The sequence below is a fragment of the Epinephelus fuscoguttatus genome, linkage group LG11 (genome assembly GCF_011397635.1).
Source record: "Epinephelus fuscoguttatus linkage group LG11, E.fuscoguttatus.final_Chr_v1".
NCBI lineage: Eukaryota > Metazoa > Chordata > Actinopteri > Perciformes > Serranidae > Epinephelus > Epinephelus fuscoguttatus.
The window spans coordinates 7684713-7705585 of NC_064762.1; the positions used below are offsets into that span (position 1 = coordinate 7684713).

Below are 20873 nucleotides of genomic sequence, written 5' to 3' on the forward strand. Positions count from 1 at the left end.
GGTTTTTGCCAAAGTACTAATGTGAGATCGTCTTGCTAATGTAGAGTACACACCGCTTCAACACAGCGAAAGCAATACGTGTTGATTCTTTTTTTTTTTAATGAAGAAAAGCTTCATTTTTCTCTTTTCTGCATTCTGTTTTCAGTGTAACAAATTTTAATATGGGGTAGGGAAGGAAAAAAACCTTGATGAGACTATTGTTTGTGAATAGTTTCAGGGCAGGTTAGCGCCCAAGGAGGTGTTGGTTGAAGTAATTGAGAGTAGGCATGCTAAAATATGCTAGAAAATTTAAAATATGCCACTGCTTACCCTCTTTCATCTAATTAGTCTCTTTGCAAAATCGCTGAAATTCAATTACATTGGCGCTACTTACATCCACACTTGAGTGGAAAAGCCCTCGCGCCTGGAAAAAGCCCTTTTGCTCTGAAGCAGAGTTATTCAAATGAAACTCTTGACCTTGGGAGTTCAGCCTCTCTGCCACAAGTCTGCGTTTCCTCAGAGTTACACAGTTTTATTTCTCTGTTGAAATTTTCAGATAAGTATCAGAAATGACGCCACACTTTGAGAGCTTTGCACACAATGAATGCATGAATTGATATGCAGTAGACTTCCTCTCTGTGTGGAAATGCAGCCGGTGCAGTCTGGGCCCAGCAGGTTTTCAGGGGAATGTGCTACATTTCGGCCATCTCGGGTTCTCTCTCTTCTCTGTACTTGTGTAAATAATCACCCACTCGTGCGATCGTATGTGAGAAGGCATCCTGTTCTGAGTGTTTGTGCGTCTGCACACATGTTCGCACGCTTTAAATCCCCACGATGTGCATTTGTGCCTCCGTCAGCTTGCCTGTGTGTGCGTCTGTCGGTGCGTGTGTGGCTGCCCGTGTGTGTTTCATGCCGAAACATTGTCTTCTTGAAACACTAAGCAAATCTCCTCAATGTGATAATTGGCTCCCCGGGGTGCTTGTATCTTTGCTGCTCATCATCGTCATCCCCTCCGGAAAAAAAGAGTGTGTGTTAGATGAGATAGGCGAAGTTTGCTCGTTTGCCGGGGAAACAGATCCCAAGTCTGCCTGAACTCTTTTGGCAAGAAGAAACTTTGAGGCAACGAGACAGCGGGGCCAGATCCGGTGCAACCTGGCTGCAGGCTGCTATCTGCTGCCTTTGTGGCATCAGGGTGTGTTTTTCAGCCAGACGCGATGCCATAGAGGAAATGAGCTATTTGAGGCAGGTGATTCACAACACAAACATCAGCTTCAATTGCTGCGATGTCATTGAGAACCATTGAGAGGTGTTATTGTTTCTCTTCAGGAAAAAAAAAAAAAAAGTCTCAAAGGAAGGCGTCTGTGCTAAACCAGCCATGTAGGGTTATTAGTTACAAGAAGTGAGGCAGTTGTTTGAGGCTCAGGATGCTTCACTTGTTTGGGTATTTTTCATGTCACATAGACGACCTTAGCTGGTGGTTTGCATTGCCAGCACCTGAGGTGTGTAAAATGCAGACCTGTTTGTGCGCCTGAAGGCAAATAGAGACACTCATCTGCTGGATAGAGTCTCTCCCTCTCTCTTACTCCCTCTCATCCATATGTTCTTGCAGTCTCGAGGGTATTATGGACCACAGAGCAGATTGTTGGCCGCTTCGTAGGGGAAACAGTGAGACAGCTGGGCACCCATCACAAGGCCAAACAGATGTTCAGGTGACTTGGAGAGGAAGTGAATGGAATAGAGAGGAATGACAGGGAGGGGAGACAGAGAGAGAGGTGATGTGGAAGAGAGGGATACGGAGGGATGGTGGAGGCAGGAAAAAATGAATTTATACATTGATGCAAGAGCTCAGAGACTTCATTAGCAATCCCCTGTCAGCCTCTGAGGTGGGCCCAATGCTTTCCACTATCCTTAGGCCACCGGAGTCTGTTTCGTCTCCCATATTGATTCACCCACTAGTCTATCTGCTGTAGGTCTAATGCCTTTGATCTCTTGATTATCTTTGCCTAAATGTGGACGAGATGGCTAAGCGGCTCAAGGATTCAGTGCTTTAATTCTGGCGCACCTTAGGGAACATTCAGAAGTTGGAATTGAATCCGACCCTGCAACCAAATAATGAAACTTTTTTCCTTTTTTTTTTCTTCCTCCTGTTCCACGTGATGATAGAAAAAGGAAATCCACAAACAACTTTCACAGATTCTGTGGCTCAGGGCCGAGCTTGATCCAATCAGAGCCTCTAATCTGACACAAATCTGCATAGCGGCTGATGTAATAACAAAAATTTTCATTCTGGTGAGCTTCACTACCCTCACTGGTACTGAGGCCTCTTTTTTCTACCCTGCATTTGTCAAATTAAACCAGACAAAGGTTCTTCGATTTTTTTCCCCCCACCCCTTCTCTTCTTTCTTGTGCCAGCCTTTGTTCTTTGGTTGCAGGTCTCATATATAATACATGAGGATTGGGAGACTTATCCAGTTCTGGTCATACTGGCTGTTATTCCCTGGAAAGGTGCTATATTTAAGAGCTGGATAGGTCATAGATGGCGCCAGGGGAGCTGCTGACTTCTACCCAAAAGGTGGTGGTGGCTGAATTCCATTAAAAACCTAAAATAGAACTCGACACAATTACACTGGAGCAGTGGCAAAGTAGCTGTAAAGGAATTAGAGCAGATTTAGCCCTAAATGGAGGTTTGGATCTAGTTTTGTCAGAACGTGTCTCGTTGGTGACCGCACTCTGCTCCCCAGTGTCTAGTTACAGTGTGTTTATACATCACAGAATTGGATTTTTCCCTTTTCTCCTTTCATCTGCCCCTGTTTCTCCTGAATAAATCTAATTCCTGCCACTTTTTTTTGCTTCTTGTGTTTCCACAGCTGGCACCACCTACATCTTTGGGAAAGGAGGCGGTCTGATCACGTACACATGGCCCAATAATGAGAGGCCGAGCACACGGACGGACAGGCTGGCAGTGGGCTTTAGCACTACCATCAAAGACGGCATCCTCGTCCGCATCGACAGCGCCCCACGTCTTGGTGACTACATCATGCTCCACATCGTAAGTGCTAATGATAAACATGTTAACACCACACTCACTCTGCTGAAGTTTTTAATTTAGATTGAGGCTAAACATTAAGCTAGTTCAGAACTAGCTCCTATAAATGACAATAAATTAAAGGAATACTTGGATACCAATTACTCAGCTGGTGTTACCTCAAATTTGGGGCGAAAACTTTGCCTCCAGAATCCAAAAGACGCGGATTTTCTTCATGAATTGATGCCACTGGGGTCCACATTTATCAACAGCAAAACTATGAAAACACACTCTTACATAACTCATGTCTCATTTATCCAGCTGTGTGCTCAAGTTCTCCAAACACAAGCATTTTCATTACAATACAAACTTTACATTTTAAATCACTTCCACCCACAAGATGCACACCCTGAGCATGCCTGAGCACGTGGGTGTGTATGAGCTCCACCATGCGCATGGAGTGTTTATACTGACCTGTTTTGAATAACAACTTTTTAGTGAAAATGTATGCACTTGCAAAGTACTGAGCAAACAAGCAGATAAGTGAGACTATTGCTGTTAAACACGGTCCTCGTTTACCTCAATTCATGAAAAATGTGCACCTTTTTTGGAATCTCCGCTCACCATAGAGGCATGAGAGGATAACAATGAGGGTTTTTTTCACGAATTCAAGGTAACATGTGTTCAGTAACTGATATGCAAATGGTAGGTTGAAGGCCTGGAGGGGATTTCCTGATTTGGCACAAACGTCCACTTGAGGCAAGAATGAACTGATCAGATTTTGGTGGTCAAAGAATTCATACCATAATGATGAGGGTGTTTCAAACAGGATACAATGATGAAGTGAAGGGAATTTATATCCAACAGGTCAAAGGTCAGCTTCACTGTGACATTCAGAGGAAAAGAGGGGGAGACATTTGGTCAGATACTAATCTCTGGTGTCCTCCTTGAAACTGTGCTGATTGTATGTATCTTCTGATGTTGTGCGTGAAACATAAGTGTCTTAGAATATGGAGCTTCTTTGCAACAACATCCATATTTTCAACTGTCATGGCAACACAAGAATCTGGACAGACATAGATTTAAACTGTAACTGCATCTTGACTGCTTCACTAAGCCAAACAACCATGAGGCGGTAATTCGACTTTTATAAGCACTCATATGTTTCTACAACCACAAGCAGGATGATGACTCCAAACAAACCTGTGAATCATTCCTCAAGGTTTATGTATCGCAGGCTACGGGCCAAATTCCAGCCCATCATGCCCTAACAGAATTATAGAAACGGTGCAGATCCATAAAAGAAAAAACAAAAAAACAAATAAGTTACTCCTCTGCTCTGAGTCTGTGCTCGCCATCCTCTTCCAGAATAACCCTACTTCTCCACCACATTCGAACTGGCTCCCAGCATGAATAATGAATGCGGCTCTCCATACATATGCAGTGTGTTGCCACATGTTGGAGGAACATGATAGAAAACAGGGGGGGCTGCGAGTTGGAATTCTTGGCCAGTCGACTGTGCATCCATTCAGCATCTTAATAATCCCACTTTGCGACCTTGTGTTTGACTCGTTTACATAAGCATTAAGTATTTAAATAATCATTAACAGCAGCCAGATGAATGCAGAGCGTCAAATCAGAGCGGTGGGGGGATGCAGAGGCAGCGGCGGGTTGAGGGGGGGGGATGTGGGAGAGTTCCTGCTGATGGCATGCGAAAAAAGATGTGATGATGAGGAGGAGCTACAGTTGCTAAAGCAGATTGAAAGTCTTTTTCTTCTTAAAGAGCTCCCCTCATCTCCTGAGTGCTGGCCATGTGGTGCAGAAAAGCAGCCATCTGCTCTGCAAAGATGAGGGCCAACAGCAAGCAGTTTGGAGCTGCCTTTGCAGTATAGAGAGATAAAGTGAGTGTGTGTGTGTGTGTGCGTTTGTGTGTGTGCATAGGTGAAAGAGGAATGGCTCAGATAGAGCCAAAATGATAAAGATGTACAGTAGCAACATGTGGGAAATGCTTCTCTGCGTCCCTAACCAACTGAGTAATTGCAGGAGCCCCTAAAGGAAGGAAAAGGAATGCATTTTTAATTTTTTAGATATCACAGCACAGCTAGCCAAGCAGGGTATCTCTTAAAATTTGGCCGCAAGTCGTCGGGCAGCGAATGCCTTCATTCGTCCAGCCTCACGGCGCTAATGAATTTACTAATAGAAAAAAGCAACTGGAGATGTCGCCAATTCATTCAGAGAAGCAGCGTGTTCTGAACACTGTGTTTTTTTATGCTGCATAGGCACTGCTAATATTTCAGATGATTTATTGGCAGCCGAGGGTGTGCAAACAAAGTGGGTTTCATTTAATATTAACAGTGATTGTACCCTTAAACTATAAAATACTTGGCAGAAATCACAACACTCCAATGCTCCCTTTTTCCCACAATTACACTATTGAACAGAAACCAAATGAAGAAGGCTCTAGTTTTTTTTTTTTTTTTTGCCACAGGTGAACAGTAAATAATTAATTAGACCTTGAGTGAATATTTAGCTGTGAGACTGGTGGATTTGGTTACATCTCCAGGAAAATAAACCACTGCTTGACCTCACTTCGAATGTTTGTTGTTGTTATCTGGATAATACATTATCATTTGCCCCACATTAGACTGTGTTATTCTCCAGCTCTGCAGTCGTGGGAATATTGAATCTCTGGGAAGGTTACCACAATACGAGTGTTGTATTTGCAGCTAGAACAACTTTGCTGTCTCTACAAGTTTTATGTGTGTAAAATTAGCAGATATTCCAGACTTTGCTGAAATGTCATTAGATAATAACTCCTAATGACAGACGTCAGGTCTTCGCTGTCAGCGTTTTGCATTAAGTAATGAATCTAGAAGAAAAGGTTAAATGCGTTACGCCTGTCAATTCTGGATATATGTCTAACCAAAGGTCTTCTCAGGCCCAGGGCCATTACCTTAGCCTTTGCAATTATTAGGTCACTCACTTCATGAGAATCAGCGTCGCTGAAGTCTAAATACACTCGGCACACTTTAACATTTTGATAGCTGAGTGTGTGACGTGGTGATGTCAACAACAAGGAGGATATTCTGCAGATTTATACTTGCACACAGAAACTTCACCAAGAGATCGTGGATGTCTTTGACTGACCTTGACTTTGACTCAAATATCTCATGCTTGCAGTTTATTCTGACAGAAAAAAAGGGCATACATGGCATTTTCTTCAACACGCAGAGCCCAGAGCGCAGAGGCAAAACAGACATTTTGAGGCAAGGCCTAATCACTGACTCCCTCCTCGGTCTCCCCTCTCTTTGCTTTCTTCATTATCTCCTCTCCCTCCTCTCCGTGATTAGCTCACGGCTTGTTTGGCAATCATGAATTAAAATGCTGATTGTAGTGTTTACATTTTAACTGCTAAGAACAACTGCATGCTTGGTTTGAAATCTGAGGGGCAATTTGGGGTAATTTGCGGAGGGGAGCGCGACATTTCGCCATTGCTGGCATTTCGTTTATGAGTTCATTTGATTCCCGAGTTCTAACGGCACACGTAAAAAATAGACCGGGACATCTCGCGTCTCGTGTCACGCGTAGTTTAAGGTAATCTGTGTGTAATGCTGAGACAACAACTTAACCTGCGTGGAAAACAAATATCAAAGACGTTTGCATCACAGGTGACTTCATAGGGTAGGATGAGTCAAACCGGGGTGTCGCAATACCGCAGTGATTAGTAGAAATGTGTTCATGTGGCATATGTACATTTTTGAGTGTGTGTGTGTGTGTGTGTGTGTGTGTGTGTGTGTGTGTGTGAGTGAGTGTGTGTAAAAGCTTAAATTCATGACAGAAAGACTCTAAGCCGTGGGCTAGATGTGCCGGTTGTGACTCACACAGTCTCTCACCAGGGACTGCACATGACTGCAGGTGAAGATTACCCAAGACACACACATGCAGACACACACACACACACGCACACACACACACACAGATCCTTCAGTATTTCATCTATACGACATCATTTAAGTGGAAAAACTCCTTTTTCTTGTATTTACAAGTTGCCACAAACAGACAAGATGGGACAGTTAATGTAAAGAAACTGTTCTCTTTAAAAGACATTGACGTAACTTTATTACCGTGATAAATCTGCTGGTGGTAGTTTATTTTATTAGAGGATGATTTTTCAAAACGGTCTGGGTATTAAAGAAAAATCAGCACTTCTATTTCTTTGATGACACAGCCTTGTGACTGGGGTGTCATCAATTTTAATCACCCGTGGCTGGGAATATGTGAGGGTAAATAAAAGCTAAATATTATGGATGCCGCAGACGTAAACATTAGCCAATATGCATCCTGTACTTGAAAGTCTGCTATCTAAGAGGTGAAATCCAGAGTAGTCTTCAAATACGGAGTCAGGAATGACACAGAGAGACAGGGAGGAGTCTGTGTTTGATCACAGGACCTGACAGTAACACTTTACGTACCTAAGCCACCACAAAGACCCAATCTTTTCTCTTTTACATTGTTTGAACTCTGCAGTAGAGTAGTGTGAGGCGAGGGCGAGCTGACGCCTGCTTCATCACAGCTCCGGTGAGCCCAGACGAACCCACTTCTGTGGAAGATGTCGTAGGTGACAAGTCAGAGTCAGGCGAAGTTGAAGTCGAGAACGCTCCATCAAGTTTCATGTCTGGCAGCTCTTTTGGTTTCCAATTAAGGGAGAAAAATCGCAGCAAGACACCTGACAAGATAAAGACTCTGCAGGTATTGCACCACATTCTCTGGAACAGGTAACTTGAGGGGAGCACTGATGCTCATTCTCAGTTTCATACTTGTATTTTAGGTTTGTACTGGAACATGTTCACATGCTTTAATGTTCAGAAAATCCTTTTTTCTTTGTTCTGTCTGTGCTGTAACACCTATATTCACCTTCTGTCTGAGACACTCCAAAGAAAGCACAGTCTGCTCTGGTCGGTCAGCTTTTGTGGGTTGTCTGCATCTGTGCATTCGGCCAACATCTCAGTGTCTCTGCACGGTCATTGCAGCGGGGGGATGACTGTAATAGACAATAGCGACACTTTATACTGTGAAAAATCACCAGTAAAAGCAAAGTCAACCAGACATATTCCAACAGGAATATGATCCAAAACATGACAGAAATCTACAACAACAGCAGTCAAGATTACATGTTTCACTGACGTTAGCTTGTAGCCATATGTAGCAGTGTACTTGCAGCTGGCAAGTCACTGTAATGGTTGAAATATATGTGTCATGGATGATACGTGGCTCATAGGCAGGGTGGGGCAGGGTTTTTTACCTGCCACACAGACTGATTGCTGCCAGCTTCACTGTGTGCACATTGGGTTTTGTCAAGTGGTAATGCAGTTGGTTATGCAGACTTTGGAAGCATCAGCTATATTAACTGGTACTAAATTAATTAACTGGATCGTTTAACTACAGGATGAAGTGATTTTATGGATTTACTTAATGTTAAATGTTATAACACCTGCAAGGCTGCTCTGCTGTGTTGCATTGCCTCTGGTACGGTGAGGTATTCATATTAATCATTATTAAACTGATTGTACAGGTTTTTTTTACACAGTTCTGTGTAGGTTTTACCTTTTGGAGGGCTATGTAGCAGCAGGTAGAAAGGAAAATAAACCAGCTGTGTTAAAATAGGACTGAACAGGATGATGATCTAAACCAAAATCTTCCCATTCAGAAATGTTCCAGCAGGAATAAGACCCGAAATCAGAGAAAATTCAACAATATCTATAAGCAAAATTACATGTTTCCCTGATGTTAGCATGTAGCTACATGTAGTCAGTGTACGTAATGTGCCTGGGCTGACGTCAGCTTGTCTCAAAAGTAGAAAAACATTGGAAACAGTAGTGCGAGTATTCAGAATGGTCTGACACCTGAAATTTTAGCTCAAGGGAATTACTTTCACATGTTTGATTTTTGATATTTATTTTGAACATGTAAAAAAAAAGACATGAACATAAAACAAGCGGACAGACAGACCGGAAGTAATATCAACAAAAAGCATAATGAAAAGCAATTGTAAACGTATAGTTATTTTGATTAACACATTCAAAAAGGAGTGGGAGGAAGTATAAACTTATTAAATCCCACCCTTTCTCCAAAAGCTATTGAGTAAAATTAAACAGACAGCTTCCTGTTATAGGCAAACCTTTACCTGTTTGTAATGTAATGTGTCCCCCATTATTTGAAACTCTGGCCACATTTAATATGAATATCCGATATTGTAAAATAGTTTTTTTGTGATTGTTGTGGGCAAAAATCCTTGATTATGCGGCACGTTTTCTTAAAAAATGCGATGGAATATGCAGGATATTTAAGCAATTTTATGCGATGACATTGCAGGAACTTGTAAAAATTGTGGTAACTTTCAAAAATTGCTGAAAAAGAGAAAAAAAGTGATTTCCCCCAACACCCTGTTCTCACTAGGCTACTACCTTAATTTAAAGAGTCATTTCTAATTACTTCCTATGATATGCAAGCATAGGCCTACTACAGTACATCACAGAAAGTGCAGGGAATATTTAAGTTCTCATCTTGTTTTATTTCAGACCTTAATAAACACATGGCTCAAACTTAAAAAATAAAATGAAGTTCTGTAGCTTTACAAAAGGAATATGCTACAACTTCTGTAAAAATGAATAAATGAAATCTAAAAAAAATAAAATGTGTGCTTCCTGCACACATTTTATTTTTTATTTTTATGCACCCATCCGATGACGTTCACATCGCGTAATTACGTCACTTTATAACATTCCCAAGGCAACAGAATGAAAATGGCTGCTCTTGTGTGAAGTAAACGCAACATTTTTCAACGTTCTGCTAAGATATATTTGACTTTTTTGCAACGAAAATGCGGGGATTATGAAATCATGCAAGCCCCGCATATTTCCCACATTTTGCGTGGAAATCGGTGATTTATGCGGCGAAAGTGCGGCGTCTTTGAAAAAATGCAGCCCCTGCATAAATATGCGTACTTTGGCCAATTATGCGTTGAATTATGCGATTGCATAATCGCGTTTTTCTGGAGGGACGGACAATAGGCTCCCTTTAAATAAGCTCTATTTGATACTCCGCCCGAAGCTGCGACTCAGAGGTTGACTGCACACGGCTCTCAACATGGAGTGGCTGAGCTGGACGCTAGAGGCTAATGGTGCTAACAGTGCAAAAAGTGCTTACAACGGCAACAGTGCTGATAAAGCTAACAGTATTAACCAGGGGGGAACAGGAGAGTGGGCGCTATGCCGATATTAGCGGTAGCTGCCATAGTAGTGGCGGAAATTAGCACGCTAGTATGACACGAACACAGGTACTCGCATGCTCGCATTGCCAGTGTGTTCCACCACAACAAAAAACAAATAAGCTCAGATTACAACGCACAAAGAAGAAGTGTGACTTAAGTCTCTTCCCAAGACTCCATTATGGTGCATGCCCAGTATATGCAACCAATTTTCATAAAATTGCATCCACCCTTGCCCACTGGTCACTTGTGTCCATCCTCAATCCCCCCGCCTCCATCTCTACCAGCTCGTTTTCTGTCATATTTTATAAGTTCAACTGTAAATGGCTGATTTACATGAACAATATTTTTCTTAGCCTAGACATTCACTGTAAAACATGTCATTTTACATTATAGATTATAAACTACGGCACATTTATCACTAGTTTCACTTTAGCATATCTTGTCCAACACACAATGAATGGGAGCAAAATCCTGGTTGCGTATAGTGGACATGCACTATTACTCCAATTTATATTTACAGAGCAAATGACTGTTTGCCACCACATTGATGCTTTGAATATCACATGGAGCTCCTTTGAATGCACGCCACTCTCAGAACAAAGTCATCACAACTAAAACTCCAGTTTCCAGTTTATGGATAACCTGACATTTAAGCTCCTAAAAACTGAGCTGCTTTTGTTTGAACCATAAAGCCTTTTGTTGTGATGGCTGGTTTATTGCTTAATTGTGAGCTTTTAACATTTCAGTATTAATAGGGATTATTTAATATGAATCTGAAGTTGTCAGAAAGGTGTTAAAGAGCTTTAAATTTCCCTCAGAAATCACATAAGCGGTCACATCTTTATAGTTTGCGAAATAAAAAAAACCCTTTCTGGTGATAATAGTAATAGCCTTCATAAACTTCTCCAAATGGGTGCACAGCTGCTCCAGATGTCTCAACACGCACGGGCATTTTTCATCTGATCTCATCCAGCACGTGCCAAACACACACACATTCACACTTTCCTCTTCATCCCTGGAGATATGCTAAATCGTTCAAACATATATTGACAACCAATCAGCCTCATATTTTTGTAATGGAGCGACGGCCCACGGAATTCCATTACCCACTTGAGTTTTCCCCTCATGCTAATTCACGGGGAGAAAAGGTGCGGCTGCTGGATAATTGAAAACCCAAGTGCAGACACTCAGACACAAGATGTGGGATGAGATGAATGGCTGTGGACGGTAAATGCTATATGGTGCAGACGACGCTGTATCCATTTTTTCATCGCACGTACATACATTACACGCACACTAATGCATGTATGTTTTTAATGTATTGATGTAGGAGTGTGAGATGCATGAATCATTTAGTCCTTCACTCATTCCCGTCTTCCTCCATCTATCCATCAGCTTTGTCTGTGTCTGAATGTGTTTGTCTGCTTCCACATCTACCTCCATTCCTTCCTTCCTTTCTCACCCTCACCCTCTCCCTCTCCCTCTCCCTCTCCCTCTGACAGACCTAATATAAGATGTTTGATGTGTACCTGTGTGCATCAGCGCGTATATGGCCGGCAATGTATTGCCTCTATCGAGTTACCCTACCTCGGCAGGGAAAGATAGATATTATCGCGGTTATGGCTCATGGCCTCTGATAACATTACAGCTTCTTATTTGAGTTTGTATTTCCTTACCTCCCACATTTGATTCCCCCCTCGGAAATAAAGACCTGGGAAAATATACCTCGCAGCTGTTTTCACTACTAGTTGCATGCAGTACACGCAGTCAGCATTATTATAACTTTGTTGATAAATAAGTGTTTCTCTGAAGCTGAGAGTTATTTTTATCTCCACTGCTTTATTATCCAGATTTTCCAGGTGACACAGCAGACTGTGTTATTTCACCGTATGGCTGTTACTTAAACTTATAATAATCATTACAAGATTATTATTGGCTCCAGCACATGTTGCTTCTCATGAGGTCAATATATAATACCAGAATATCAGCACTATAACATCCCGGGGGGCGACACTGTTGACATAATGACATTTCACAGCAGGCTGGGCCGAACTGGCATACTAGCTGCCAGATGGTGAGTGGACATGTGTGGGTGAGGTACACCTTTACATACTACTGTAGGTACTTTCATGAGAAGTTATGAAAAACTATGTGATCATTACGGACAGTACAGAATTAGCTTGACAGATTTTAAGGCAGCTGTGGCAAATTTCGAAACCTTTAAAACTAGATTCTCTGCTCTCAGTCAGCGGTGGCAAAATGTTTGTGGTCATGGCCACATTAACCTGTTAGGTTGCTGTTTGACATCCCACTCCCCCTCAACTAACACTTTATAATTAACGTCCAGAGACCCACACAGTACTCCTGTTAGAGATGCACCGATCCAACTTTTACTCTCCCGATACTGATTACATTAACTCTGGGTATCGATTCCAAGCACTAATCTGTTCCGCCACAGCTCTGTTTTATCAAATTTAAAATCTGATAGGCCTTTTTCATAGAGGACATTTTGACATGCCACAGCAGGAAAATCACAGGTGTTAATGATGAAATTAATGATGGATAAATTCCATATGTCTGCTTCAGTGGTGTTGCACATGCTGGTACACTGTCACTGGCTTATTTGGGCACTCGAATAGAAGAGAGTGATTGTTAATTCCATTAGTAGCGCCTGATTTTCCTACTATGACAACTCAAGTCAAAATGTCTGCTTTAGCAAATACGTGTTGGAATAAGTGTTATGTATCTAAAATGAGTTCTGTGTTGTGTGCAACAGTTCTGCCATTGTGATGGCGTTGTGACTTGATGTCCATCCTTCGCAACATGAGCAGTTGATGCTTTTATTCGCCATGAGAACGCTTCAAAAAATCAACCTTGTTCTGAAAAAGAGTTGCGCTTTTTCTCTGTTCGTAACGAGATTCAACTGTTTTAGAACGTTGCAGAGAAAAGTAGCAGCGGTGTGAAGTGGCTGGTCTGAGCTCGACTCAAGCCGGCTGATAATGTCACCTGCAACTCAGTCAAATGGCCGGCGGCTGGTTTTAAAGCACCTCGCCTGTTTCAACAGCCAATCAGCCCGTAGTGAATCTGCTGGTCAAGTCAAAATGGCTGCAGACGGCGTGTTGACTTGTTGCGGCAGGTGCTCCGTCCCCGCTGAGCCCTCTGTTTCCGTCCTCACGGTGTGCCAGTGTCGCTGCTGCTGCTGCTGCTGCTGCTGGCTGTATGTGTTTATGCCCCGCCCACACACACACACATTCTCATTGACTGATGAATTGGCGCTGGTTATTTATATTATTGCAGCATATTGATTATGAATACAGTCCATCTGATGCTGGTTTTGTTTCATCACTGTAGCCAGTATCTCACTATCACTATCCTCATTCAGATTTTAAGAAGCTACAAATTATATTCAGCCACAAAATAAGTCTGAAAAGCTGCAAATCAGAACGAAGTACAGAGAGTTGTTGACTAGAGATGATACACCGTCTCATGGTGGTCACTTCCTGTCAGCGTTACAGATCAGAAGTACAGAGAGTTGTTGACTAGAGATGATACACCGTCTCATCATGGTCACTTCCTGTCAACGTTACAGATCAGAAGTAGAGAGAGTTGTTGACTAGAGATGCTACACCGTCCCATCGCGGTCACTTGGTGTGAACCTGCACCACGTTGCAGAACGGCGTATTGCAAGTAGTTGCCTGTTTCGACTGGACTCTTGTCGCAAATCTTTGGTCTGAACTGGGCCTACAAGAGATTCTGCCCCTCAACAAGACAGGTCACAGGATTAGATAATGATGCAGGACCTACCCGAGTTGATGCTTGAATTGCAGAACCAATATTCAATTGATTTATTAATTACTAAACAAAGTGACATGCAATGAAATTTGGACTTAAAGAGGCAGCAGGGTGACTTGCCTGATTGTAGTCCAAACGTGTGTAGTGCCAACTAGTGGAAAACAACATGCATTTAAGTTTCACTTGCCTTTAAAGGTGAACTTGACTGAAAATCTCTTTGGTGTTGTCATTTTTTCAGAAGTGGACCTTTTCCAGTACCTTGATGGCTCTGATGTAAGAATATGGCTGGATTGCAATGATAGAAGTTTTTGTAACCCTCTCACTCATTCCGAGGGAGTTTTTGACAGTTTGACAGTGTTGTAAGATCTTGTTCCATTTAATCTTTGTCGTAAAGTCACCCTTTAGTTAAATCTCTGTTCTCACTAACTGAGTGAAATCACACCTTTTAGCCCTAAGAGTATGTGACAGAGAGAAAGGTGTTTGTGCGACTTTAAGTATAGTCGCTGACGTTCATGAGTTGACACGGAATAATCAAGGATGGAGGTTGAGTGTTTGGTGCATGCGCTCATCAAAAATTAACAACTTCCACTGGCACCTTCGCTTTAACTGAAAACACAGAAGAAAAAGATCTGCAGACACACTTAAATGCACATTACAACAAAAGCCTCTTTGCCTCTTGTATTGTCTCAAACAGAGCATGCATGGATACACAAAAACATATGTAACACAAGTCCTCGCACTCTTTAGTTCTCCCTCTCTGGCTCCAAAACACCCGCCCACACTCTCACTCTCACTTATTCTCTCACTCTTTCTGCCACGTACATATATAAACACACACACACTTCCACAGGCACCTTCAACAAATTCTCACACCACAGTAAGCTGGCACTGACACTCCAAACATGATACCGGGGCTCTTCAGGGACATCTGCCTGTCAGTCAACCGTGTCAGACAAAGGGCCTTTGGGGGCAACAGTTTATGAAGCAGACCCTCTTACACACACATCCTCCCAACAGCAAGTAATAACCGCTCAAGTTGGACAAACACAGCGACATTATTACAATGTACCCATGTGGTTCCTGGCCTTAGCCCCGGCCTGTGCAATGTATATTTCATGGATTAAGATGAAAAATTCAATGAGGAACAACAAACAGTGTGCCTCCCTCTCCGTACTTTGCTCTCTGACAGCCGCCCCTCTGGGGGATGCTCGTGTTTTCCCAGCTTCATGGTAGGACATGAATCCCATTCTCGCAGTGATGAAGAGACAGAAGGAGAAGATGAAAGAGACAGAGAGTGGAGCATCGTGTACATCCAAAACTAGAACAAATACAAGAGGCTGAATGAAAAAAAGGGGTGGATGGAGGGGGGAGAATAAGAAGAGGTGGGAGGAAAGGGGGGGAGATAGAGAGATGTGGGTATTTTAGAATTCAGAGCAGGATCAGAGACAAACTTGGCTCAGATAGGTCTCAGCACATTGGCTGTGAATTCCAAATTATGTGTTGCCTTTCTGTCTCACTCTGATGCCACCCACCCCCCCCACCCCCTGCTACCCGCTACCCTCCACCCGCTACCAGCTTTCCCCCTCTTATCTCTCACTCCTTCTTATCTCTCCCTCCCTCTCTCTGCTACACTGCCTCAGCACTATTGTTTTCATACTAACTGCTGGATTGGGCGCTGGTAGCTGATCGGTCAGTCGGTTTGAATTCAGCTGCAGTGCGAAAAACATCTCTGCTAAAGCTCCTGGTGGAGGCCAAGGTTATACTCACAGAGGTGTGGACACAGTGGGGTCTTTTTAGTGGTGGCCATTTTAAATTCAGGAGTCTGCTCTTTCACTAAACCATTTATTTGTTATGTCACCAGAACATTTTCAGTGTTTGGCAAGTTAATGGAGAAATGGTATCAATCTGTCATTCTTTATTACACATTAAACAAGCAATCACATTTGTAGTGGCCGTTTCAACACACCACGGTTCTTTGGCCACTTAGTTTGTGAGGTGTCTCGGTTTTGACTCTTGTTTCTGTTCCTTTTCTGGAGATCCACAGTCACATGAGGCAGGGGAAAAAGTTTAAGTTTCAAAGAGGTTTATTGGGAATCCAAAAAAAACAGGAAAACAAAATAACCCTAACCCTTTCAGGACCTGAGTGACATTAAAGTACTAGGGCTGTAGTCTCCTGGTCAACTATTCGATTATTTGGTCACTATGCTCTCGTCCGACCAAATTCTCATTGGTTGAATAATCGCCGTGTTACTGTCATAAGGAGGAAAGTGCTACATCAACAGCCTTCCAGGATTAATCTATTATTTCCTGCGGCGGGGGGACAGGCTAAGTTACCTGTGAAAATGGGGGTGTTTTCAAAACACCCCCGTTGTTGACAAAGTTAAACTCGCCCACCCTCACGCTCGGCGTCGCGGTAACGCAGACCTCCTGTTTGTTTCTGTAAGCTGAAGCCAATTCCCTCAGTGGAAACGAAGCTTGTATTTACTGGTATTTCACAGATAAGAAACAATAAATTGTGAAGACAGTAAAGCCTCCACTAAAACAGCATTTTAAGTCGTGTGTGTGATTTATCCTTTAGGGATTTATACTTCAGGATTTATCCTGGCTTCATATGAGCAGAGGAAATCTACGCTTGTCGCTAGGCTAATGTATACAATGTAAAATGCCATAGGCTGGCGCTAATATCGTTAGCATGTTGTATTTTCTTGGAAAACTTGTTTAGTATAAGACAGTTGTTTGTTGGTGAATCTTGTGAGTTGTGATGGAGCCAAACTGTGTGCCATTACCTTTGTTAAGTGTTGCTGTTGCCCCTGGTTTTATATGAGAAGAGGAAAAGATCGCTAGGCACCCGGCTAATTTATATAATGTAAAGTGCTATAGACTTGTGCTAATAACGTTAGCATGTTGTATTTGTGAGGAAAATGTGTCCAGATAAAGACAAGTGTTTGTCTGTCAATTCTGCGATTTATAGTGAAGCTGATGTGCGTACTTGTGTTTGAAGTTGTCTCTATTAAGCCATGTTTAATGTGTGTTTTGAATCAACTAAACCTTACAGCACTTAACACAGTCCTCCACCACCGACTAGCTTTTGGAGTTTTGGAGGTGTAACTGCAGAGTGACACAGACTCACCATCGCAGAAGTAAAAATAACGTGCAGATTTTTTTTCCCGCGACTAATCGATTAGTTGAAGATTATGTACGACTTTAGTCGACCAAGATTTTCTTTGGTTGACTACAGCCCTATAAATTACGTACTTTGCGTAATTATCCAAAATACCAAAATAAAGTACTTTGCGACGTTATGTTAAGTTCATAAAGTCATGAAACTACATTGACTTTTGGTTCACACGGAACATGAACACCATCTGCTGGTTGAAAGTCCATGTTTGTTTGACCCATACATCACCCAACCAGCCAAATTTGGACTCTCCTGCTCTTTGTACTAGTTTAGGTGTCCACCTAGTGACGAAAGATTCTTATAGACTTTGCATTGACATTGTTTTCATGTTGCCAGCATGTAATTTTAACACATTTTGTGCCCTCCACCACGCGGTTTGTTGTTAAAAGTGTGTGTCACATATTCACACATCTGTGAGACCAGGCCCTCGAGTCCCCATGGTAACGCTGTTGGGTCTACACACCCTTCAACTCTGAGCAATTCTAGATATTGGCCCTGCCAGTTGCTAGCTAGCTTTCAACTTCCACAACCAGGACCCTTGGGTGTGTTCTTGCATGCACACATGTATGAGCTTATGCATGCACCATAAACATTTTCATCAGGATGGGAGACAATTATTTCAGCTCTTCTACCAAGTACACAGTTCCACAATTTCACCTCCTGGTATAAGGTAATTCTTACAGACCATAGATAGTGCTTTAGCAGTCAAAAAACTATGCTTTGTCTTCCCAAATTCACCAAATCATAGTTTATTTGAAAACTGTGTAATAACATTATAACACACATGACCAGCTTCCAGTTTCAGAGGACTGTCCACGGCGTTTGCCCTGGGTGCCACCAAAAAATGTACTGTACAGTGAAGGCAGAATGCAGCATTTTTGTTGCTTGGTATTTTAAGGAAGGAAAGAGTGACCTTTCTCTTTGACATGACAATCGTTAGCGTACTGACAAGTTCTTTCAGACAGAGCCACAAGCATCAAAGGAAGAGGCTTGACAACGACACATTAATTGACTCGTATAGACAAGTCAGTGATGAAGTCAGACTCATGGTGCATTGTTTATGTTTTTATATTGGGTTAGGTAATAAGTGAGAACATGTCCGTCTGTGTAAGCACTGAAAACAAGTATACCATCATTATTATTTTGAATGAGGGGGGGAATCGAGACAATTTGGTAGTAAATGTTAAAAACGTGGACATTTTAGTGTTAAACAGACATTTACTGACATAGATTTGAAATTGAGGGCGCTGCGTGAGGTACGTCCCCCTCAGTATAAAGAACATATGTATTTGTCCCTTCCAACAAAAATGTGAAAGTAGCAGAGGACTTTTATTTTAACAAAACCAAAGACATTTACACAATAAATTGATGTAGAAAAGCTACAAATTGGTGCATAGAAACTCACCGGAATGCAGTAAATCAGTGTCAAAACAAAAACTTGTCAGGACTTGGGACACCCAGCTTAAATCCGGGAAAGGCCTGGACAAACAGGGATGTCTGGTCCCCATAAAGCTAACTTTGAAGTCTGACACTTGGAGTTACTGGAAGACAAATGGAGAGCAGAAGTGAAATCAGTGTAACTGAGAAATTTTGGAGAGCATCAGTGGATATCGTGGATGTAGAAGAAACCTATTCTGCATATACACACTGGAGATTTTTCACGATAGCTCTATGTTTGTATGCTAATTAAATCATTGTATAGGCAATAGTTTGACATTTGGAAAAACATTCACATGGTTATTTGAAAAGATCGAGTCTGCCCTCAACTGAATATAAGGATAAAGCCAGCAGCTGGTTAGCTTAGCTTAGCATAAAGACTGGAAATGGGGGGAAACAGCTAGCCTTACAAAATCCATGTACACCAGCATCTCACTAATAAACGTCTCATTTGTTAAATCTGTGGAATAAAAACAAGTTGTGGTTTAAGGCGGGACCACATGTCGGTTAGATCTGTCAAGTTCATGAATCATCGGAGAGGCAGCGCTGCCCAACACCGATGCTAACAACACATAATCTGTTTTTAAGTAGCTGCATTCTCTTAGATGGCGACAGATGCTCTCTGAGATCAAAGCATCTCACTTCAGTCAGCAGTGGCGTCATTTTATAATTTCCTCTATTTACCCAGCTGCAGATGCGATGCTGTGTGTGCTTGAGTGATGAGCGGGACAGCTTGTGACGAGCACCTAATGAAAGATCAGAGGGATTTGGAATCGATTGAGGTGTATCTCACACACAAGGCTAGGTGCCATCTCGGCTCCAGAGACACTCCTAAATCCTCCCGCAAGGCTCGGAGTTACCCTGTTACAGCCACTCTGCGCTCCCCCGCCGTCTCTCACCTGAGCCGCCACAGGACAAAGAGACAGATAGGAAGACAGAGATGGAGAGAGAGGGAGGGAGGGACGGAGGGGGGAGGGGGGGAGTAAAACCAAATAAAAGAAAGAGATTCACATTTTTAGCAAATTGACTCCCTTTCGGATTATCGACAAGAAGGGGGGGATGATGAATTGCGGGCCTGCTCAAGTGATAAACGTCAACATTAGAAAATAAATCTAGCGGAAAGAAGGCAAAAAAAAAATCTTCTGCCTTCAATAACGGTGTGGCAGATTGGCTCGCTCACAAACACACATGCACATACACATATGTACACACTGCAAATGTATTCATGGAGGATTAAGCGCCAGCAAGAAGTTGTTTTTTTCTCTCTCTCTCCCTCACCGATAAAAAAAAGAGAGGGATCAAATTTGAGTGCGAAGCTCCTTCACAGATGGAATGAAAATGTGAAAGTGAGTACCTGTGCATTTTACCGAGTGTGAGTTTGTATTTATTTAATCCTCCCATTATTGACTCTCACCATGACAAAGCTCTATTGACAAGGAGACAAAGAAGACTATATATATCACTTTTTTATGAAGCTTGGATCATCAGAAAACCAATCTACGGGGATAAAAGACATTTCCTACTGGATGGCTCTTATATAGAATTATTAAAAGCACTGAATCACTGAAGGTTATAGAGTGTATCTTGGAGTTTTATTGATCCTCAAACGTTCTGGGCAGGCAGCGGGGCAGATGGCCAAGGACATGACAGCCAAGTCTTCCATCTCCACATCTCTTGTTCTACTCCTCCTTTGCCCTCAGCCATTTCCTCTGTCTCTCTGGTGTGGAATAGAAACAACATATTTTCTATTTTTAGTGGGAGCTCCAGTTCTGCAGAGCACTCCCTCCGTGCCCCGGCATACACACGCATAGTCACACACAGACAGCGCACATTTCCTGTCAGGTCAAAGCTGGCTCCAAAGAGGTCATGACCCCCAATAGAATCCACTCTGATTGGGCGCCCAAGTCAACCACTTGAGATATGACCTTTTTATCCTGATGGCATACTTTGTGGCACTCTGAGAAGTGTATGCATGTGTATCGAGTTGATTTCTGTCTCGTTCATAGTTTTTGCAAGGGGTCGTTTTAAGGTCAGAGATCGGTGGTTAAAGCAAAGGGTAACGTAAGGAGGAATCTACTTCTTTACTATGAACTATCATAGTTATTCAACACATGATCCTCACTGCATTCTGGTGATTAATTTCTGGTCTGGGTTCACCCTAAATTTCAGTGCGTTCTCATCCGAACTCATCA

General features: G+C 42.4%; 1 protein-coding gene across 15 annotated transcripts in view; it reads left to right on the top strand.

Annotated features, from left to right (window-relative positions):
* Positions 1 to 20873, top strand: part of LOC125897056 (neurexin-3b) — a 566367-nt gene that overhangs the window by 455141 nt on the left and 90353 nt on the right. For all 15 annotated transcript variants that reach the window (XR_007450378.1, XR_007450379.1, XM_049590088.1 and 12 more), the window contains one exon: positions 2847 to 3028. Coding sequence is in view for 13 of the 15 variants with exons in the window: in XM_049590088.1 (XP_049446045.1) it covers positions 2847 to 3028 (182 nt within the window). In the remaining 2 variants the exon portion in view is untranslated. The remainder of the gene's footprint in view (positions 1 to 2846; positions 3029 to 20873) is intronic.